We start from the raw sequence: 23734 nt of genomic DNA on the forward strand, positions 1-23734 counted from the left end.
TAATGGCAAAGTCCATTAGTTGCTTTCTTCTATGTCCTGCAGAATGTCTGGCAGACTTTTTCATAAAGCAGGAACTCCGAAGGACAGTCTCACCTTTAGGCAAGTTCAGCAGTCCTTTCTCTGTGGGTCCTACATATCCAGTTCACACAACATCAAACAGTCCAGGCAAGAGCAGTTTCTTGACCAAATGGCTAACAAACTCCATGAGAAGAACTCTTGGGTGTCCATCATCCTCTTGAAGTAGGTTGATGCTGCCAAGAGTAGATGTGTCTCATTGTCATAAAGAGTCCTAAGTTATTGAAACAATTTAAATGCTATATTCCATAGGTCTTTGAAAGGTTTGAAGGTTATCTAACTGAACATATCTATATATCTAGAAAACCTAACTACCATGACTACAAACTTGACTATTATAGATGACTATTAACCTGTATTTCTTTTAATTATACATTACTTTTTAAAATGAGTGGCACAATACCTTAAAAGCAGAAATATACATGTAACAAGATTGACCTAAAATTTGTATCAGTAGACCAAGATCTATACCAATGCAAAGTATTCATCTCTATGGGTTATCCCCCTTTAAATGTAAATAAGTGTTTATAAACAATATTTGGGAATTTGGGCGTAGTTCTTTCCAAACTACTGCCTGCTTTTTGTTGGGCGAAGTAATTTTGGAGGTTCACGGAGACCTTTCAGGGGGTCTTGGCCCATCAAACAACATTAGTTTGGAAGGAGTCCACAGGTTCTCATCCATTGGAAACAAAAGCAGAACCTCTTTTCCAAAGCAACAAATTCTTGGACCCAAATTGTGAAATCAAATACCTTAAAAATATATGTTGGTTAAACAGCCAATATAATGAAATGTCTGTCTGTACACAGACAAAAAAATTTAAAGAAAACACAATAATGTACATAATCCAAACTCTCTGTGTATATTCCATCTTTATGTGACTTATTGTTTTTACTCCTTTTAATCTATGACTGTCTGTATTCTGTCTCTTTAAAGACTTTACTTAAAAAAAAAAAAGATTTCTTTCTTTTTTTTTTTTTGTTTTTGTTTTTTGAGACAGGGTTTCTCTGTGGCTTTGGAGCCTGTTCTGGAACTAGCTCTGTAGACCAGGCTGGTCTGGAACTCACAGAGATCCGCCTGCCTCTGCCTCCCGAGTGCTGGGATTAAAGGCGTGCGCCACCATCGCCCCGGCAAAAGATTTCTTTTTATAGCTGTCTATATTCTTTTTCTTTTCTCTCCCAAGCCTTTGTACATTTATCCAACACTGTGACCTATCTAGAGATTTTTTTTTATTCTGATTTGTCTTTACTGTGTATCTAATTATTTTCTGACCATAAGAGCCCCTCCCCCCTTTTTTTAATGCTAAGCGGGCATGGCTAGGACCAACTCTGCAGCACTATCTGTTGGCTTCACCCAGTCCAACATGGATGGCAGGGGCATGTTCACTGTCTCTGAGAGTTATTCCCTCTGACCCAGATCCAGGGTCAGGTCACAGAGGGCCTGTGTTGCCATTAAGCAAGTTGTCGCACTCTACTTAGAAACTCCACTTAAATGCTCCATAGCCAGACCTCCCAAAAGAGTCAGAGCCTTTTGTGCTGGCAAACCAGGAAGCCACCTTTTTTTTTTTAAAAAAAAAAGCCTTGTAGCCGCGCACGCCTTTAATCCCAGCACTCGGGAGGCAGAGGCAGGCGGATCTCTGTGAGTTCAAGACCAGCCTGGTCTACAGAGCTAGTTCCAGGACAGTCTCCAAAGCCACAGAGAAACCCTGTCTCGAAAAACAAAACAAAAAAAAACAAAAACCAAAAAACAAAAAAGCCTTGTAGTAGTTTTTACTGCTAAAGCTGAGTCAGAAAACCCCTTAAAGGAGCTACATCTCTGCTTTCTGCTAGCAAACAGAGCAAGAAGCTGTGTTAAACTCTGTTTTTTTTTTAATTTGTGTGTGTATGTGTGTGTGTCTAGAATTCCTTTTCAAGCTCTCTCAAGTTTTTAAGTAGATTTAGTTGATCACATTGGGCACCTATTTGTAGCTAGAGGCTGCTCATTTGTTCCTGGCAGCTCAGACCTGAAATGATCACACAGAAACTATATTATTTGCACTACTGTTTGTCTAATAGCTTAAGCATATTTCTGGCTAACTCTTATATCTTAAATTAACCCATTTCTATTAATCTGTGTATTGTCATGTGGCTGTGGCTGTGGCTTACCGGCAAGGTTCCAGAGTGTCTGTCTCCATCTCTAGTGGCAGCTACATGGTTTTTCTTTGACTCTGCCTACTATTTTGCTATATCTCTTTCAGTCTGGCTATATTCTGTTAAGCTATTGGCCAAAAGCAGCTTCTTTATTAACCAATGGCAATAAAACATATTTATAGCGCACAGAGGGGAATCCCACCTCAGTGGGTGACCTGTGTGGCCTGTGCAGACACAGGGATAGATTTTAGATTTGCAGCTTTTAATCGGGTACTTTTTTCTTATTTGGAACCCTGCCAGGCACACACTCCTTGTTGCCATAGAACACCCAGGAAAAACACTAGAAAGATAGGACATTTAACACAAGATCTCAGGCCTTGTTGGGCAGATCAACAAAGGCCCAACCAAGACTGAAAGCTTTGTCACAGGTAAGAAAGGAAGAAGAACAGTTTGACTGTGGTGGTGACTGAAAGGGGAAGCTAGGAGTAGCTGAAGACGGAGTGTGAGGTCACTCAAGAAAGAGTTGCGGCTTTATTTTTTTGGTATATTTATAAACCACTGAACGATTTCAGTGAGGGAATGGAATGTGATCTGATTTATATTCTTGGAGTTCATGCAAGTGTATAGAAAAGAACTGTTAGAACGAGAAAACTAGGCCTCTGTAGCAGGGATCCGGGCAGTTCATACTAATTCAGCTAGGATGACAGCAGGAGGTGCTTCCTGTACAGAGGCCAACAGAACTGTGGTGATCCTGGATTTTATGATTATTGTGTTTTAAGGAGTCTAGTGTCTCCTTGTCTATCTTTGTATGTCCTTGCTTTGTAGAAGTAGTGACCTTTTAATTGTTATTCTGTCTCCAGTTTTGGCCTCTTTTGATCCCTATTTCATATTGTGCTATACTATATGAGCCATTGAAAATGTAACTGTAATGATGTAAATTTCAGTTTAAAGTTTTAAAGGTTTAGAATGTTTTGCCTCTTCTTGTTTTCTACCTGCATTTATCCTCTTTTTAGTTACCATTAAAGTAATAGGGCTCCTTCTTTAAGCCTTGCCAGTCTCCATCTCTGCTCTGACTCACAGTTCTTTCAGTATTATCTCCTTTGTGTTTTGTGGCCTATATTTGTCTCTTCTCCATCTGTTATTTCTTTGTGGGTCAGTGCTGTTCAGTTCTTGTGGATTTTGGCTCTTGGAATGTGGTTATGCTCATCAATGTCCCTGAGTCCTTCAACCTCACCAGAGTAGACTTTCTAGAATTGGTGATTTCAACAAATGCAGTTTTTGTGTTGTGTAATTTTATCCTAGAGGGTTTTTGGTGCTATCCTGTTTCTGTGCTATGTCTGGAGAGACTGCTTTAGTGGTTAAGAGCACTTGTTCTTGCAAAGACCCCAGGTTTAGTCCCCTACTCACATGGTGTATCACAACCATCCATAACTCTAATTCCAAGAGATCTGGTACCTTTGTTTGACCTCTATAGGCATCTGGCTGACGTGCAGTACTCACGTACGTTCAAGCTGTAGTGGTTTGAATAAGAATGACTTCCAGCTCAGTGGTGGCGCACGCCTTTAATCCTAGCACTGGGAGGCAGAGGCAGGCAGATCTCTGGGTTCGAGGCCACTTTGGTCTACAAGAGCTTCTTCCAGGCAGGCTTCAAACCTACACAGAAACCCTGTCTCAAAAAACAAACAAAAAGAATGACTTCCATAGACTCGCAGATTTGAATGCTTGGTCATGAGGGAGTGGTGATACTTGACAGGGATTAGTAATTGTAGCCTTGTTCGAGTAGGTGTGGCCTTGTTGGGAAGTGTGTGACTGGGGGTGAGCTTTGTAGTTTCAAGTGCTTCTCTCAGCCCAGAGTCTCACTTCCTACTACCTGCCGATAGAGGGTTAGAACTTCCCACTACCTCTTCAGCACCATGTTTGTCTGACTGCCCTTATGGCGATAATAGACTAAACCTCTCAACTGTAAGCCAGCCCCAACTAAACTCTTTTCTTTATAAGAGTTGCTGTGTGTGGTCATGGCATTCCTTCATAGCAGTAGAACACTGACTAAGATGCAGTCCAAACACTCATGAATGAATGAAAAGAAAATTGCCCTCTTAGAGCAATTCTGAGTTGTCTGTAATAGTTTATATATTTCATCTTGATTCCCATGGTAAAGGATCCAAATGAATCTTTTATTATGATTTAACTATATTGTCTTTTTAGGAGAGGTTGCCAAGATCCTTGATCTGTTTTTATGTTCTCATTTTTGTCCTAACCAAAAGAAAAATAATTTAACACAGCTGGGTATGCTCACTCATGCTTGTAACCCCAGGCAGGAAGATAGCAAGTCCAGGGCCAGCCTTGGCTTCATTGTGAGACCTTATCATAAAACAAAACAAGCTTCATTTAATAACAGTTTTCTGGGTGTCATTTCTTTTTTGCTATTAGGAGGTTGCAAGTTAGTTATTCGCTAATATATTTATGAAGGTTCTTACCACTCTTTTCATAATTGTATTATTTAATTCTTAGATTTCTATCAGAAATCTCTTGAGAACTTAATTATAAGCACTTCGAAAATACAGTTAAGAGTTTAGAGGGCTGGAGAGATGGCTCAGTGGTTAAGAGCATTGCCTGCTCTTCCAAAGGTCCTGAGTTCAATTCCCAGCAACCACATGGTGGCTCACAACCATCTGGAATGAGGTCTGGTGCCCTCTTCTGGCCTGCAGACATACACACAGACAGAACATTGTATACATAATAAATAAATAAATATTTAAAAAAAAAGAAAGAAACTATAGCTAAGACAGCTACCATGTCCAACTTCAAGTTTTAAATATATATATATATATATATATATATATATATATATATATATATATGAGTTTAGAGTGACTGGGTGGTGGTGGTGCATGCCGTTAATCCCAGAATTTGTGAGGTAGAGTCTGGTGAATCTCTTGTCAGTTCAAAGTCAGCCTGGTCTACAGAGTTCCAGGATACCTAGAACTACCCTGTCTTGAAAGAAAAGAAAAGAAAAAGTTTAGAATGATGTCTTTGGGGAAATATGTTACTTGCTAATTACAGTTTTGATGTCTGGGGACAGCTAAGTGAGCAGCTGTCTTCAAGCGTCATCAGTGGTAGTGACAGCATTGGATACTAAGAGTGGGTCTGTCAGGCAATTGATTTAATATACTCAAACTGGCAAAGTCTAAAGTAACTGCCTGAGTTCAGAAGAGAGTTAAAAATTTCAGATATCACTCCACGTAAGCAGTATCTTTGGGACACAACTTTTTTCACTTGTATAAAACCATATTTAAAAGCATTAGCCATTTAGTGGTGGCGCACAGCTTTAATTCCAGCACTTGGGAGGCAGAGGCAGGGGGATCTCTGTGAGATCAAGGCCAGATTGGTCTACAAGAGCTAGTTCCAGGACAGGCTCCAAAGCTACAGAGAAACCCTGTCTTGGGGAAAAGATTAAAAAAAGCATTAGTGTATCTAGTTCATTTTCTGATTATTTCTAGAATTTTTATAGAGAAATAGCAGATCTCTTATGGCTTTAAAAATCTTCTTTAATAGCTATGTAAAACTATCTTTTTTTTAAAGATTTATTTATTAATTATGTATGTACACAGCATCTGCCTGCATGTATCCCTGCAGGCCAGAAGAGGGCACCAGATCTCATTATAGATGGTTGTGAGCCACCATGTGGTTGCTGGGTATTGAATTCAGGACCTCTGGAAGAACAGTCAGTGCTCTTAACCTCTGAGCCATCTCTCAGCCCCCGTAAAACTGTATCTTTAGGGCTGGGATGTGCTCAATTGATAGAGTACTTGTCTTTTGTCCCCAGAACCTGGGTTTGACTCCAGGCACTGATGTTTAAACCAGGTGTGGTGACCTGGGGATTTGGGAGGTGGAAGTTTAGGGTTCTCCTCGTGAGATTGTGGCCAGTCTATGGTAAGTACCTGAGTCCCTAAAGCAAAATAAATTTGCCAGTAGTGGTGGCTCACTTTTTTAATCCCAGCACTCTGGAGGCAGATATAGGCATATCTCTTTGAGTTCAAGGCCAGCCTGGTCTACATAGCAGTTTCAGGACACCCAGGACTACACAGAGAAACTCTGTCAACCAAGGGCTTGGAGAGGTGGCTCAGAGGTTAAGAGCACTGGCTTTTTTTTTTTAATTTATTTATTTGTTCTGTATACAGTGTTCTGTCTGAATATATACCTGCAAGCCAGAAAAGGGCATCAGATTTCATTAAAGATGACTGTGAGTCACCATGAGGTTGCTGGGAATTGAACTATGGTCCTCTGGAAGAGCAGAGGTCCTGAGTTCAATTCCCAGAAACCACGTGGTGGCTCCCAGCCATCTGTAATGAGATCTGGTGCCCTCTTCTAGTCCTTGCTCTAGGTTTGCTGTACCGACACTAAAAGTACTAGTAGTGTCAAGCTTCTGTTGGAATTAGGTTCTCATTAGAAAAAGGATAGAAAGAGTCATAGGAGAGAGAAGCTGTATTTTTATGTTAACTATGTAATGTCAAAAGCATCTAAATATACAGAAAGTACTTATTAAGACAATATTAATGGGTTAATATCAAAGGGAAGACATGAACTTTCTGAAGATAAATGAGCGAATGTCTGCTCATCCTAAGTGGCACCAGCGATAGAAAAACCAATTGAGCTGTGGCTTGGTGAACCAATGTTTAACTGGGTTTCTTAGGTGCGCAGGTGGCTACACTACAGAAGCAGTTTGTCTCCCAGCGGCAGCTATTTCCTTTCAGCTCTTGGGGAAGTCACCCCACCCTGCAAATCTTGGGGTGGGGTGACTCAACCTCTGTTTTAACAGTGGTTTTCTGTAAACTCTTGGGAAGAGGTGGGCCTCATGAGTCCCTTTCCTTTGATGAGGGAAAGTTAATGACCCAATCTTGTATAGTCTTCTGGCACTCAGATCTGCGGGCATTTGAAGAGGGTAATAACCATGTTATGCCTTGAAGGCAGTATTTCACAATGCGGGGTGACTAGTCTTTGGAATTCTTTTTTAGTTGAGGCTGGGTGTTGAGCTGGGGGGTCTCTTGAAATAGAGTCTTGTTGTGACTGGCTTTGTATTCATTGTTGCAATACTCCTGCTTCAGCCTCCAAAGTGTTGTGATTTGATGACTTTATTATTTTTTCTTAGAATTTAAATTACATTGAAAATTTAAGTTTTTACTGGCATTATCAGTTATCTACAAGATGGCTTTTGTTATGACATTTTTATCCATGTATATATGGTATTTTGATCATACTCACATCTAGTTCCCCTCTCTCGTGTCTTTCCTACTCCCCTCCCATTGATCCCTTTCCTCTTCCTAAGTTGTTCCTCCTTTACTTTTACATCTTTGTTGTTGGTGATAGTGAACTAGAGTTTCATTAAGAGTTGCTAACAGCAACATGAGTAAGGGGGATTATTTACAGGAGCATGGGCAGTTTATCAGTGTCTAGACCAGAGAAGAAAATGCCTCCCCCTCCCCCAGCAACCATTGACTACCCATAAATCCTCAAGAGTGTAGCCTCCCTAAATTTAGTTTTAAATGATGCTAAAACATTGTAGATATTTTTCAGTATCGTGTGATGTTTTGATAAGTTTGTTCACAGTGTGATATTTCAGTCAGGTTAGCATATGTGCCTCCACAGACATCTTTCTCTAAGGTATAGTTTTTTAAAATCTTCTCTAGCTGTTTGAAACACACAGTATAGGATCATCTGGAATCTCTTATTGCACACTATCACCAAAACTTGTTGTTTGTATATAACTGTGACTAGTATTTGTTGATCAGCCATCCCTTACCTCACCTCTCCACCCCATTCTCTAGTCTTTGGTAACCTTTATTCTGCTCTCAGCTTCTGGGAGATTAAATTTTTTCGATCTCACATGTGAATAAGTTCATGTAGAAATTGCTTTTCAGCTTTCCTTATTTCACTCAATGTAATGATTTGTAATTTTGTCCAGGTTATTACAGATGAGAGGATTTCATTTTTTTATTGGGTGAATGGCATTCCACTGTGTATCTACTATATTTTCTTCGTCTGTCATTTGGCTACTGAGGTCGATGTTGTAGTGAATGCTGGTGACTTCAGCAGAATGGTTTCCTTTGACTGTACCCAGTGGCGGCACTGCTGGCAATGCAGATGGCAGTCTTTTGAATTCTAATTCTCTTCTCTAGTTTAATGAAGTAAACTGAAAGGAAGTGTTTGATTTTGACCAAATATACTATATTGTGAAAGCTAGCAGGAATATTACAAGGTCCATTTGGTTACTATTAAGTTGTTGAGTAGTGTATGCTAGTTAACTGTTTCTGAAAGTAGGGGTAGAAGCAGAGGTACTAAAAGAGTGTTCAGTGAGAAAGTTAAATGGCTGGTCTAGCTTAGTCATGTTGTGTCTGCTGTAAGCTTTAGTCACTTCTGTAGCACATACATACTGAGTCCTTTCAATGTCTGGCTTGTGTCTCCTAGGCCTTCCTTAAAGTTTCCCATGTCTCAATGGACTCCTGAATATAACGAGTTCTACACCCTAAAAGTGGCTATGAAGAGTGGGACTCCTGATGTGCCCACAACACAGGAGAGTCTGAAGGGGGTCCTTCTGCACCCACAGCCCTTAGGGGCCAACAAGAGCTTCCCTGCAGAAGTGGAGATGATTAACAGCAAAGTGGGGAATGAATTCTCTCACCTGTGTGATGATTCAAAACAAGAGAAGGACATGAATGGCAACCAGCAAGAACAAGAAAAAAGTGGTGTTGTGAGGAAAAAGCGCAAAAGCCAACAGGCCGGGCCCTCATATGTACAGAATTGTGTCAAGGAAAATCAGGGAATCCTAGGGCTGAGGCAACATCTAGAGACACCAAGTGATGAAGATAATGACTCTTCCTTCAGTGAATGTCTGTCTTCTCCCTCATCTAGTCTCCATTTTGGGGACTCTGATACTGTGACTTCAGATGAAGACAAAGAAGTCTCAGTGAGACATTCCCAGCCTGTTCTGAGTGCTAAAAGCAGAAGTCACAGTGCACGGTCCCAAAAGTGGCCTCGGACTGAGGCAGAGTCTGTGTCAGGCTTGTTGATGAAAAGACCTTGTTTTCATGGTAGTGCACTAAGGAGATTCCCATGCAGAAAGAGACTAGTGAAGAGCAGCTCCTCTCAAAGGACACAGAAGCAGAAGGAGAGGCTGCTGGTGCAGAGGAAGAAGCGGGAGGTGCTGGCCCAGAGGAAGTATGCGCTCCTCCCCAGCTCCAGTAGCTCCAGTGAGAACGACCTCAGCAGCGACTCTTCTTCTAGTTCCTCAACGGATGGAGAAGAGGACCTGTGTGCATCTGCCACTGAGAACCCCAGCAACTCCGCTGCCCCCTCAGGTGAGGAGGCTGGTGCAGTAGGTGCTGTGCCATTGTGCTTGCACCATGTTCTCAAACATCCTTATGCAGTATAACTAACTGTTAAACTGTGACTAATTCCAGGATGCTTACAGAATTTCTCGTGACAAAAATTAAGTCAAAATTAATTTTTGTATATTAGTAAATTTTTTTAAGTAACTATTTTATTCATAACTTGATGACAGTAACAATGATGCTGGTGATGATTATGAGACAGGATTTTACTATGTGGTCGTGGCTGGCCTGGAACTCACTATGTAGACCATTCTCTAGAGAACTGGGATTATAGATGGGAGTCCCATTGCCTGTCTCATAATTAGATTAACTTTATTCTTTTTTTTTTTCCTTCAAGACAGGGCTGTCCTGGAACTTGTGTTATAGACCAGGCTGGCCTTGAAGTCACTTGTCTCCACTTTCCTAGCCACCACACCCAGCAAGATTAACTTTCAAATGAGTTGACTTATGGCCCATGTTTTTCTTTATTACTCGTAATATGTTTTACTTTTGTGATCTCTTTTTTTATAGGTAACTATTATTTCCCCCATGTTCTATCCTATTAAGAACATTTGTAATTGCTATACAAGTCTGCTTAATCTTTTCATTTACTATGTTCTTGTTTACTGTTTTTCTTTTTGAGACTGCCTACTTGTTGTGGGTGTCCTTGATGTTCTTGGATCTTTGTGCTTTAGCTTCTCAGTGCTAGGATTTCAAAGCCAATAATGTGCCACCATACTAACTTTTCAAGTTAGTGGTTCTTGGAGGCAGAGGCAGGTGAATCTTTGTGAGTTCCAGAACACTCTGGGCTTACCCAGTAAGAGCCTGACCCCTAGGAACAAAATAATAAAAATAAGTTGAAATGTTTGAGTGGTTTTGTTATTTAGTTTTTACATTTTGGGGCTTGAACCCTGGTCCTTAACATGTTCTAAGCAAGTGTGTACCTAGAGTGGTAGGGCTCACTTTAATCCTGACAGTGCCAGTAGAGTACATGATCATTTCCATGTGTGCCATGTGTTCTCCTATTCAACCCCACCTCCTTTCTCTCAAGCACATGCATACAAAAACTATATTTAAGTAGAATAAACTTGTGTACTTACCACCCTGGAGGTGAGTATGTGGTGTTTGCTCTTGTGTGCAAACAGTCCTGATAATGCATTGTTTCTGAAGTTATAATTTAAAAAGCTGTTGTACTGACATTTGAACTGGTAAGTCTGAACTAAGATTGGAACTAAGGTTAACTTGAAATTAGGAAATTGGGGGATCAGGAAAGTTGTTTTTGGTGGGGTGTGTGTGTGGAGGGGTCAGGTCAAGCCTGAGTATTGTTTCTTGGGAATCTTGTTGTGTCTTTATCTTTTGAGATAGGCTCTTGCCGGGATCTGGGTGCTCATGGGTTCATTTAGGCTGGCTTTGAGGGATCCTCCTGCCTCTACCTCCTGTCACTGGGATTTATTTTTTTAAAGACCATGTCTCTTGGGGGTTGGAGAAATGGCTCAGTGGTTAAGAGCACTGACTGCTCTTCCGGGGGACCCAGGCTCAATTCCCAGCACCCATATGACAGCTCACAACTGTCTATTATTCCAGTTTCGGGAGACCCAACACCCACACCCATGACAAAACACCATTGCACAGAAAATTTAAAGAAAAAACTGTCTCTTATTTATTTATATTAATATGACACAACATTTCTACCTTTCCTTTCTTCCCTCTAAACCTTCCCATATACATCTTCCTGCTGTCCATCAAATTCATGGCCTCTTTTCTTATTATTGCATGCGTATATGTACATTTTTATATATGTATGTGTGTATGTATACACACACACACACACACACACACACACGTATATATTCCTAAATATGACCTATTCAGTCTGTATGTTACTTGTGTGGCCATTTTCAGATCTAACCATTTGGCACTGGACAACCTCTACTGCTCCCAGCTTAACTCAGTTGCCTGTAGGCAACTCAGTTCTTGGTGTAGGTTTGATACCCTGTGGGCTTTTTCCCGTCTATGTCAGCATGTCCTTTGTTTCACCCTTGAGTTATTATTTTGTTTGTTTTGTTTTTGTTATCATCATCATTATTATTATTATTGACATGGTGGTAGGGCTCTCACTTGCCTCTGCTTGCATAGCACTTTAGTTTCTGAGCTTTTCCCAGCCCTGGGAGAGCTTTGCAGAGGTCTAGGGAAGATTTTCAAGTATTGTGAAGGATGTACCCACTCAACCTCCCCCCCACCCCCGCCGCAATTTTTTTTTCCTCCCTGAGACAGGGTTTCTCTGTGCAACAGTCCTGGCTGTCCTGGAACTTGCTTTGTAGATCAGGCTGGCATCGAACTTGCTGAGATCCGCCTATCTCTTGTCTACTGAGTGCTGGGATTAAAGGTGTGCACCACTTGACCAGAACTTTCCCTTTTTGTATGATGTTCAGCCCGCCAAGGTTCAAGCCTCCAGTTCACTGTTGAAACCTGCCATTTCCCTCCATTTTCCTCCTTCCTCCATATTATTTAGTCAGCATTTATTCTTTCTTTGTCATGTTTCATTTTTTTCCGGTATTGAATGTTGTTTTGAAAAGTGTCCACTGAGCTCATATGTTGCCGGAGAGTTTCATTGTGGTCCTTTGATGGAGGAAGGTCATTGGCTAATAAAGGCACTGCCCTGGCCCATTTTATTGGTTAGAGGATAGGTGGGAGGAGAAAACAGGACAGAACACTGGGAGGAAGAGGAAGTGAGGTCGGAGTCTCCACAGCTTTCCTCTCAGGAGCAGACGCCTGAGAGAGACGCCATGCCCCGCTCCCGGCATGAAGACCCAGGATGGACTAGGCTAGAATCTTCCCGGTAAGACCGGTTCTCACAGATTATTAGAGATGGGTTGATCGGGATGTGAGAATTAGCCAGTAAGGGCTAGGGCTAAAGGGCCAAGCAGTGCTTAAAAGAATACAGTTTGTGTGTTGTTATTTCGGAGCATAAGCTAGCCATGTGGGCGGCCGGGTGTGGGGGACGCAGCCCTGCCACCCTTATTACTTCATATGGCGCCCACGTGGACAACTGCTTCCACATAAAGCCTGAGACAGCTTGGGAAGTAATTCTAGAACAAAATGAAAGCATTGTGCCTGGTTTCTTGGTAGCAGCAATTTCTCGGTTCTACTCTGCTTGCTAGAGGCAAGCAAGCGCCTCATCTAAGAGAGGCTTCCTGACTCAGCTTTAGCTGCAAAGCCTGCAGCTCATTAAGAGGTCCTGCCACGAAACACTTAAACAGTGTTGACGAAAAGCTGAACGCATGCTTTTCGGTTTTCAGCCGTAGCAGGAAAAAAGCTGCGCTGTTCAAAAATGCCGGCTTTCTGGGCCATCCTGCCAGGGCAAACTCTGACTGTTTAAGGCAGGAGGGCCGGCTACCAAGAGAGGACGTGAGTGTTGTCTGTTGTAGCTCACTTGCTGGCAGGGACCTTGAAATGCCATACAGTTGTTGCAGTAAACATGGCTACAGCCTGTATATCAGCCATGAGGCTGGAAAGCTAAGGAATGGACTGGATCTAGCTGGCAAAGCCACGCCTTTAATCCTACCCATATTGCTCAGTAATTTAAAGATTCATGTGGTCAGAAAAAGAGAGATATACAGTAAAGAGAGATTCAAAGACAAAGAAAATTTCTGAATGGTTTAAAGTGTGTTAAAAATATATGCAGACTAAAAGTTGAAGTTCTTAAAGTAAAAAACAAAAAAAGGAAGAGAGTTGTTGTGTGTGGTAGCACACGCCTTTAATCCCAGTGCCTAGAAGGCAGAGGCAGGCAGATCTCTGTGAGTTCAAGGTGTAGTAGTGTACACCTTTAATCCCAATGCCTGGGAGGCAGAGACAGGCGGATCTCTGAGAGTTCAAAGACAGCCTGGTCTACAGAGTTACTTCAGGTCAAAGATACAGAGAACCTGTCTCAAAAAGCAAAAAGTTAAAAGTAAAAATAAACGAAATAGAGGTTAAAACAAAGCTGTACAAAGATGGAAAATACACAGAGAATCTTGATACTGTATGCTATTATGCTCTCTTTGAATTATTTGAATGCTGAGGAAGGAGCAACAGCTGCTAAAAGATATTTATTTATAAATACTGCTGAACTAATCCAACATAGATATCTTGAATTTGGATCTAAGGATATGATACTTTGGAAAAGAGTTCCTTATTTTGTTTTCACAGAGGATGAGACGCTGTTTATTTCTTCTATTCCGATTTGGTATGATGGACCACGTCTTCCTGAATGGTTCCTGTGCACGCCCTCAGAAAATTGCTTTGCTCAACTGCCAACTTAGATGAAACTAATACACAGGCTATAACATGAAAGACCTAATTAACGACGCCCCCATTCAGCAGGAAGCAGTTTGGAGAGAAATAACTGCACCCATATTCCCAAAAAATGTTTATAAATGTTCTTTTACATTTAAAGGGGGATATGATATAGGTATGAATAATTTACAATAGTATAGATTTTGCTTTATTGATAGAGATTTAAGGTCAATTTTGTTATATGTATAAGTGTTTCTGATTTTGATTAAGGTATTGTGATTGTGTAGTTCATTTAAATATGTACTGTATAATTAAGAAATATAGGTTGTTAATGGATAATCATTGATAATAGTAAAGCTTGTAGTCATGTTAGTTAGATTTTCTAGATATATAGAGATGTATTTCAGTTAGATAGACATTCTTCATGTCTTTCAAAGATTACAGAATAGGACATTTAATGTTTTAATAACTTAGGACTTTTCATGACAATGAGACACTCTGCTCCTGGCAGCACCAATCTACTTCAAGAGGAAGATGGGCATCGAAGAGGCACCTTATGGAGTTTGATAGCCATTTGGGCAAGAAACTGCTCTTGCCTGGACTACTGCATAAACTGGACACAGAGAACCCGCAAAGAGAGGACTACTGAACTTGCCTAAGGTGAGATGATCTTTCGGGGTTCCTGATTCATTTTGAAAGAGTCTGCGAGATATTCTGCAGGACACAACAGATAGTGACTGAACTGACTTTGAATTTTCCTGCTTTATGGAAATGTCTCCTGGATACCATGGGCCTGAAGGCTGAAGATGGATGCCCCAACGGTACAGAGGAATTTTGGGTGACTGTCCAGGCAACGAGATGTCTCTGTCATTTCTAGAGTTTTAAAAGTTGCTTTTTTCTTGTTTGCTTAGGTAGTATTGTATCTTTGTGGAGTCTTTGATGGAGTTAAGAATAGTTAGTTATAGTTATAGTTTTCCTTAGTTATGATAAAGATTATTGTAACTTTTACTTGATAACTGTTTTGTTATATGTAATTTTGCTATGTTAAAGTTAAAGCTTTTTTTTTTTGTTTAAACCGAAAAAGGGGAAATGATGGAGGAAGGTCATTGGCTAATAAAGGCACTGCCCTGGCCCATTTTATTGGTTAGAGGATAGGTGGGAGGAGAAAACAGGACAGAACACTGGGAGGAAGAGGAAGTGAGGTCGGAGTCTCCACAGCTTTCCTCTCAGGAGCAGACGCCTGAGAGAGACGCCATGCCCCGCTCCCGGCATGAAGACCCAGGATGGACTAGGCTAGAATCTTCCCGGTAAGACCGGTTCTCACAGATTATTAGAGATGGGTTGATCGGGATGTGAGAATTAGCCAGTAAGGGCTAGGGCTAAAGGGCCAAGCAGTGATTAAAAGAATACAGTGTCTGTGTAATTATTTTGGGCATAAGCTAGCCGGGCAGGCGGCCGGGGGTGCTGGGGAAGAGGCCCTGCCGCCCCCAATTACTACAGTCCTTCCTCCATGTGTCAGAGAAGAGGAAAGCACTTGGGGTTGTACTCAGTTGGTCGCATTTCTCTCATGTGGTCAGAATGTTAAGACGGATACTGGGAGCAGGAGCAGCAGAGCCCAGTGTCTGTTTTAAATCATGATGTTCAAGAGCTTGTTTTAGGAAATGAAAGTAAACACCAGTGTGTTTATGGGGAGCATATGCTCAGCTGTTCTTCCTGGCTGATACTATGTAATTATTGATGCACTTATGTCCTGTCTGTCTTGGTGGTAGTAAATTACTTCCACTACATTGCTTTTGGAAATTAGCATCAGGGGCTACAGCTCAGAGAGTAAGAGCATAAGCTACTGTTGTGGTGACCTGGATTCAATTCCAAGCACCCAAGTAGACTCACAACTGTATGTAATTATAGTTCCAGGGGATCCAACGCCCTCTTTTGGCTTCCTTGGGCACCAGTCACATACTTGCATACATATAAAGAGAGCACTCATACACATAATATAAAAATAAAAACAAGCAAGCATGTGAAACATCAATCATTTATCAGGGGAAGCATAAATCCGAAAAGTTAAAATGAACCCTGACATTTTTCATTTCAAGGGAAATTATTTTAAAATAATTCTGGGGTTTTTTTCTGTTTTATTTTTTTGTTTGTTTTGCTTTCCAAACAGAAACAAATAAGGCCTGGAGAGATGGTTCAGTGATTAAGAGCATTGATTCCTTTATAGAGGACCTAGGTTCAGTTCCCAGTAGCACGTGTATATAACTCTAATCCCATGGGATCTGACCCCCTCTTCTGTCCTATGCAGGCAAAACACCTATTTCTGTAAAATAAAGTAAGTTTAATGCACACAATACAGAATTATAAAAGCACTTAAAAGCATAAAATAAATTTTCAGAGTTCTCATAATTAGTGCTCAGAAGTAATAACTGTTAAGTTTCTCTCTAGCAGAAAATATGAAAATATGCAGAGATAAATAATGAAGGTCTTTTCATATCAGCATGCACAATTACTTATTCAACAATTGTACAGTTCCTGTGCTTGAATGTTTCATAGTTCAACCAGCTCTTTTTGATTAATATTTGCAAAATAAACTTGTGTACCTGTGTAATTATATCTGAGTTAACATTTGAAAGTGTGTCATAGTTTATATATACTAAAATGTTACTAGCTGCTGTGCCAAGCATTCCCACAAAAGTTGTGTCCAGTTCCTCTGCTCTCAACAATGGATGATGCTGTAAAGGGTGGTAGTAACTCCAGCCATAGTGCAGTTCTAAGAGTTTTATGTCTCTCATTTAATCCTGTGCTTTTCTAATTATAGCTGGTACATTTGGAGAATCATTTTAGAATGGCTTATAATTCAGAAGAAACTGAAATATTGATGGGACTTAGTTCTGTATTTAGAAAATTTCCACCCTTTCAAAGAATTGAGTTTCTTGCATTCTTCGTAGGTGTTCGTGTTTGATAACGTCAGCTTTATTGGGTGTAATTTATATGTCAGTTCATTCAGATGTGCTTTTTAAATCTTAAACTGTAAAACTGTGACCACAGTGCAACTTTAGAGCATTTCTGTTAATTCTGTTACCTGCCTCCTGCTTTTTTAACTTCTGTTTCTGCTTCTCCCCTCAGTCTCAAGCAGCCTTTCTTCTCTTTTTGCCAGATAAGATTTGCCTTGTTTGGGTGTTTTGTTTAAATGAACCATAATATGTGGCCCTTTCTATGTGCTGTCTGACTCAGCATAAAGTTTCAAGATTCATTCCTGGACCAGCAGTTAGTTTCTGCTTGTCTTGTTTCTTCATACACATATGCCTTATCCAGCTGATGACATTTGAATTGTTTCTCATGGTTGACTTTAGTGAATATGTTGTCATGAACAACTGGGTAAAAATCCCTCTGTGTGTGTATTTTTTGATTTCTGTTGGGTATTTTATGAAGTGAAAGAAGCCAATCGTAAACGGTCAGTGTGTCATTCTAACTGTGTAATAAGTCATCTGACACAATTTTTTTTTCTCCTTTTTGGATTTTTTTTTTTTGAGACCATGTTTCTCTGTGAAACAGTCCTGGCTGTCCTGCACAGTCAAGTTCTTAAACACAGTAGAATGGTGATAGCTGGGGTGTTGGGAGGAGGGAAAGGGAAGGATGCCTTCCAGTTGCAGGGTGAGCAGGAAATTGTTCACAGCAGTGGGATAACTACCCAGTGCAGATGAGCTTGCCCACAGTGACCATGGCTCTTAAATGCCACACTCCATTTCTCAGCCTTCACAGTAAAAAATCCTGCTGCCTTAATTTTAATCACCTACCAGTACAGATGCTAGCTAAAAACTTTAAGTTATGTGGGTAGTAAGGTTTCTGTCACAGTTTTGAGAGTAAGAAGTGAACATTTTCTTCTTGTGAGTTCTTCCTTGCTGCTGTATACAGTGTCCTGATTGGCACAGCTTCCTGTGATTCCTTCAAAACTGTAGAAGGAATGGCAAACCCTGAGTGAGAGAGCTCTTGGAATGTGGTTCCAGTGCCAAGCTTAGGCTCTTTACACACCCTCAACACTTGGTTATCATTCCCACCCCAAGTACCTTCCACTACCAGCTGCTCTTATTCCCTTTCCTGTCTTTTGCCCTATACTTAACATTTCTGAAGTTGTGGCAGTTTTGACTCATTTGGCTCATCTGTTGACTCTTCAACAACAAAAAAGAAATGCTGCATAACTCTCCATTATTTTCATATTAAGTTAATAGTTTTCAAGGTCAAGCTAAAACTTTTGTTCAGTGATTAGCCTACACATGCCTCTTAAATGTTTTGCCTTTTGTTTTCAGGAAGTATTGATGAAGATGTTGTGGTGATAGAAGCTTCCTTCACTCCCCAGGTCACTGCCAATGAAGAAATTAATGTTACCTCAACTGACAGTGAAGTGGAGATTGTTACAGTTGGAGAAAGCTATCGGTGAGATTTTTTTCCCTAGTTGTATACTTGAACTTTTTTTTCTTTTTCTTTTTTTTTTTTTTTTTTTTTTTTTTGGTTTTTCGAGACAGGGTTTCTCTGTGGTTTTGGAGCCTGTCCTGGAACTATCTCTTGTAGACCAGGCTGGTCTCGAACTCACAGAGATCCGCCTGCCTCTGCCTCCCGAGTGCTGGGATTAAAGGCGTGTGCCACCACCGCCCGGCTTACTTGAACTTTTTAAATAAATCTTTTTTTAAAATTTTATTATGTATATAGACAGTGTGCTGTCTGTGTGTATGTTGCAGGCCAGAAGAGGGCACTAGATCTCATTGCAGATGGTTGTGAGCCACCTTGTAAGGACCTGGAAGAGCAGCCAGTGCTCTTAACCTCTGAACCATATCTTCAGCCCTTTTAAATGTAGATATTTTAACATATTTGTTACCCATTCCTTCCAGATCCTCAGCTTGATTATAATTGTTACTAGAGTACTAGTTTTAAAGCCAGGCTACTTTAAATTCTCCTGGGGAAAGTAAGGCTCACTGTTGCAAACATTCTATCCCTTACCAGCAGAGCTAGAGTCTTAGGGGATATACTATTTTTATCATTACCCCATTTACTTTAAATAAAAAGCAATTTTACTTAATAGTTTAAAAAATGGGGTTTAATTTGTTAACGCTGGAATTCATGAACTATGGAGTTTAGCTGTGAGTAATACATAAATATTGGGTATAATTCTGAATTTACTTATTGATATAAAAATAGCCCTTGTTACTTGCTTATTGTTCTCATTGATATGCATGAAAATTGTGCTATTATGTTATGGTGTAGTAGGGAGGCTGCTTGTTAGTTTCCCGGCTGCCCAGACTTCCGAAATAACTGCACCAATTTCTTAAGCATATGTGAGTAGAAAGAGTTCATTTGTTTAGATAAATATCTGGACATGCCATGCCTCTTTTGTAGAATTACTTCTGATACCATGGCCCCTTGTCTGAAAAAAATATGTACCCTGTGCTTAAGGTGATGCCAAATATTAGTGGTAAAGAATTACTTATCTAATACACCAAACTAGTCTGTGGATGAATATTAATTTTCATGTTAGATGTCTTTAGACGTTCATTTGAGGATTGTGTATGCTTTTCTACTTGCTACTCCCATTAGAGTATGGCTTCTCATGGCAGGAAAGTTATTTTTGGTTTTTCTCTTTTTTCTTTTTTGGTTTTTCGAGACAGGGTTTCTCTGGCTTTGGAGCCTGTCCTGGAACTAGCTCTGTAGACCAGGCTGGTCTCGAACTCACAGAGATCTGCCTGCCTCTGCCTCCCGAGTGCTGGGATTAAAGGCGTGCGCCACCATCGCCCGGCTTTTTTCTTTTTTAAAGAATAATATTTTTAAAAAATGTGAGGATTATTTTTTGTATAGTTTTTGCCTGTGTGGATGTATGTGCTGTGCCAATCGAGGCTAAAAAATGTCATCTGATTCCCTAGAACTGTAGTTACAGAGAGCCAGTAAGACAAACCCTTGTCCTCTGTAAGAACAGCCAGTCCCCTTAACAGTTGAGTTATTTCTCCAGTCTCATCCCCTTGATTGCATTCTAAGTGATTTCTTCAAACGGAGGAAATTTGCACTTTACAGTGTGTGCCATAGGCTGTCACAAGTATCCTGCCACTGCTCCAGTTCAGTTTTTGTGTGTTATCTCTCAATTATTAGAAAGTAAGACTTGTTTTCCTCGTGGAATTGGAGGTGCTTTTACCAAACAGAAACATTCCTTCAAGAGACAGTGATCTTGAAATGAACCCAGTCTCATGATACTTAGGTAGTTTCCTTTTATTCTCTGAGGTACAGTTTGTCTTGGTTGGACTGGTTCTCGGCCCTGTGTAAGAGAATACTTCATTCAGTCTTTCCTGTTAGGATTTGACAGTTGCCACTATTATAGTGGCTTTGAAGACCTCTGCGATATTGTTACCTTATGTTTGGACTTATGCTCTGTCCCATAGTCTGTCTGCCAGGGTAGGCGTGGAGCTGCCTGCTATTGACGACTTCCATACTCACCATAGATTCTGGGCTTCTCAGTAATTGTTTTCTTAATTTTTTTTTAACTTAGATTGTTTTTATTTTTTATATTCATTTTATATATGTATTTTGTCTACATGTTTTTATGGGTATCATGTGTGTGCCTAATGCCTACATAAATCAGGAGAGGATGTTTGATTCCCTAGAACTCAAGTTTCTGTGAGCAACCGTGTAGATGCTGGTATTAGAATTAGGGTCCTCTACAAGAACAAGGAGTGCTTTTAATTTCTAAGCCTTCTCTCCAGCTCTAAGATTATTTTATTTGTGTGTGTATGTGTATATGAGTATGTGCACTTTAGTCAGATACTCAGAGAGGCCAGAACAGAATGTCAATTCCTTGGGAGCTGGAGTTAGAAATAGTTGTGAGGCACCTGATGTGAATGCTAGGAACCAAATTCGGGTCCTCTGCAAGAACTGCAAGTTCTCTTATTAACCACGGAGGATTTCTCTAGCCCTTTCTCAAAAAAAAAAAATTTAATGGAGATTTTTGTCCTCATAGATTATTTTGTTTTAGATTTATTTATAATGATGGCTCATGATGTGCAATGCTTTCTCATATGCATTATCATTGGTTAGCTTGTCTTAGGAATTGCCTTTGTATTCCTGTCTTTTCAGAATTTTAGGTCTTGAATTTATTTTTCAACTTGTGGGCTTTAGCATTGTTAAGGACAGTTTAGCCCACTTTAAATTTGATATTTTTTTCTTAATGGTGACACCCCTGCTTAACCTTGCATATTAGTGGATCTGGCTCATGTTTGCCATACATGCTGATGATAAACTTACAATACGTGTAGTTTTACACTTTATCTGAGCAGATGGAAAATACAAACTCCATAGCAACCTTTGGTTTATTTGCCCTCCCGTCTCTGTCTCTCTCTCTCTGTCTCATTTGTTTATTGAGACAGTTTTTCTACGTAGCCCTGGCTATCCTGGAGCTCACTCTGAAGACCAGGCTGGCCTTGAACTCACATAGGTCTGCCTGACTCTGTCTTGCAACTGCTGGGGTTAAAGGCTCATGCTATCGATACCCAACAATTTGCCTCATTTTGCAAAAACAGATTAAGGCCTGGAGGGATGGCTTTAACCGTTAAAGGCTAGACTTACAACAAAAAATAAAAGAGCAAAACAGATTTAGTTGTTTCACCGAAGCCTTAGGTAGGGTAAGAATATTTTCACCATCCCTAAATATTCTTTCGTCATATTTTTTGAATATTCATCATATTTTGAATCCTTAAAAAAACATCTAAGTGCCTGCAAGGGATTGAGAAAAGTACAATGCCATTCACTTAAGGTATTTAAGGTTGTGAGTCAATGCTTAAAATAGTTTATACAAGCAATGCTTTTTGTGACTCCCAAACTCATAGACTAGCTAGCTAGTGACTTCATCTCTGCCAACTCCAGGAACTCTGTCTGCTGTCTTCTGTGTATTACATTAGGATAGGACCAGAAGCTTGGCTTGGCACAGGGTTCCCAAGGTTAAATTCTGCAAACCTAACCTGGGGCATGATTATACAGACATGACTGTGTGTATCATATTTTGGATTTGTGTGTATGTTCCTTTATTATAATGAATACCTTGGGACATTCCTTGCCGTTTATGGTAATATTTATAATCCAAGTGAATATTCAAAGCAATGGTTACCAAGAACAGCGTTTTGATCTTTTCATATGCTTGAATGGTTGATCTGATAGCAGCATCTCTTGTCTGCTTTGGTCATCTTGTTGGTGGCACCTTCATTCAGTGGTTTATTGAGTGCCTGACATTGCATTAATCATTGTTTTTAATTCAGTGACTTATTTCTTGGGAGAAGTCTTGTATGAAGAACTTAAGTGCTTTATAAGAAAAGCTTGTGAAGTTTTAGAGCGACTGAAAAAAATCCATCCTTCATTTATATTTGCTAACTTGATGTTGACATCATTTAAGGTCTCGTTCAACCCTTGGGCACTCCAGATCTCATTGGAGCCAAGGTTCAAGTTCGCATACAGGTCGGCCACAGGAGCCTCGAAACCGCAGTAGGATCTCTACTGTTATCCAGCCCCTGAGGCCGAGCGCAGCAGAGGTTGTGGACCTTACTGTTGATGAAGATGGTAAGTTGGAGTTGTAGCTGCTGGGTTATGAAGAGAATTTGATAAAATATCTGAAATGATCATTTTGTTACCATATGTTTGAAGTTTACCTCATTCATAATTTAATTTATGAGAAAGAAAGTATTAATCAGTTTTACCACTCATAAAATCTATATTCATTTACATTTGTAAAAACTTTCAGAAGACATCAACATAAATATTAAAAGTTATAGCTAAAGTTATAAAAATGGTCTGTGTCTAAAGGGTGATAATGAGGTGCATTATAAACGATCACATTTTGTCCTAATAGTTCTTTGCAGAAACACCTGTTGCCTTCTTAGTTTTCCTGGTGAGGACATGGAGAGTGGTTAATAACAGTGTTGTCATGCTGTGTTCAAATCAGAAGCACTGGCTGGGCAGCCTGATCTTGGGATTATGCTGTGCCAGAGAGTGCACTTGATGGTTTGATAGTCTGACCACGTGGCCCAGCAGTGGAACTTGGACTTCGCTCTCACTCTTTTCTTTGTGATACAAATAGACCAGAAAACTTAGTTTTTTTCTCTTAGTTCTAGGGATCAAACGTAGGGCCTCACACATGCTAAGCAAGCACTTTACCACTAACATACACTCCTAGTCCTACTAGAAAGCTTTGAATATTCGTTTAACTAGATTATATAAGCACGTGTTGGGGTTTTTAAATATAGTTCTTACCTTTCAATGACATTTTGGTTTGATGTTGCAGTGAAGTTTCATGAAAGCTTTCTTTACTGTGTGTTATGCTTACTAGGAAGTTTGTTCTTAATGCTCGTATCTTTATTTTAGTCATTATCATAGTGGCATTAACTTGTTCATGTGTGGGGACTATTGCTATAACCAACACTTGACAGGCCATAATAGAGGAATTCTAAGACCAGCCTAGCAAGAGACTGTCTCAAACAGGAAAAATAAGTTGATAATTCAAATTAAAATCCATTCTTTAATCTGCTGTGAAAAGCTAAGTTGGTGTTTTGTGTTTTGTAGAACCTACTGTAGTACCAACCACTTCTGCCAGAATGGAATCACAAACTACTAGCGCTTCCATTAGCAATTCCAATCCGTCTACCTCTGAGCAAGCCTCTGATGCTACTTCAGCTGTGGCCACTAGCCAGCCTTCCACAGTGTCAGAGACTGCAGCTACTCTCACAAGCAATAGTGCGGCTGGTTCTTCTGTGGGTGGTATGTAAGAATGTTGGTACTCTTTCACAGTGTCGCTGAGTGTATTCTTAGACTGTGAGGTACTCCTGTGAGCAAATCATTGTGTATTATAATTACACTGTGATATAGTA

General features: G+C 40.2%; 1 protein-coding gene across 5 annotated transcripts in view; it reads left to right on the forward strand.

Annotated features, from left to right (window-relative positions):
* Rnf111 (ring finger protein 111) overlaps window positions 1-23734 on the forward strand; it is a 78802-nt gene that overhangs the window by 24953 nt on the left and 30115 nt on the right. For all 5 annotated transcript variants that reach the window (XM_041679601.1, XM_041679603.1, XM_041679605.1 and 2 more), the window contains exons 2-5: window positions 8668-9557; window positions 18152-18278; window positions 22267-22430; window positions 23430-23624. In XM_041679601.1, coding sequence (XP_041535535.1) covers window positions 8687-9557; window positions 18152-18278; window positions 22267-22430; window positions 23430-23624 — 1357 coding nt within the window. In that variant the 5' untranslated portion in view covers window positions 8668-8686. The remainder of the gene's footprint in view (window positions 1-8667; window positions 9558-18151; window positions 18279-22266; window positions 22431-23429; window positions 23625-23734) is intronic.

This window comes from Microtus oregoni, unplaced genomic scaffold, assembly GCF_018167655.1.
Source record: "Microtus oregoni isolate MIOR12 unplaced genomic scaffold, Mior012 000032F_ref0000030, whole genome shotgun sequence".
NCBI lineage: Eukaryota > Metazoa > Chordata > Mammalia > Rodentia > Cricetidae > Microtus > Microtus oregoni.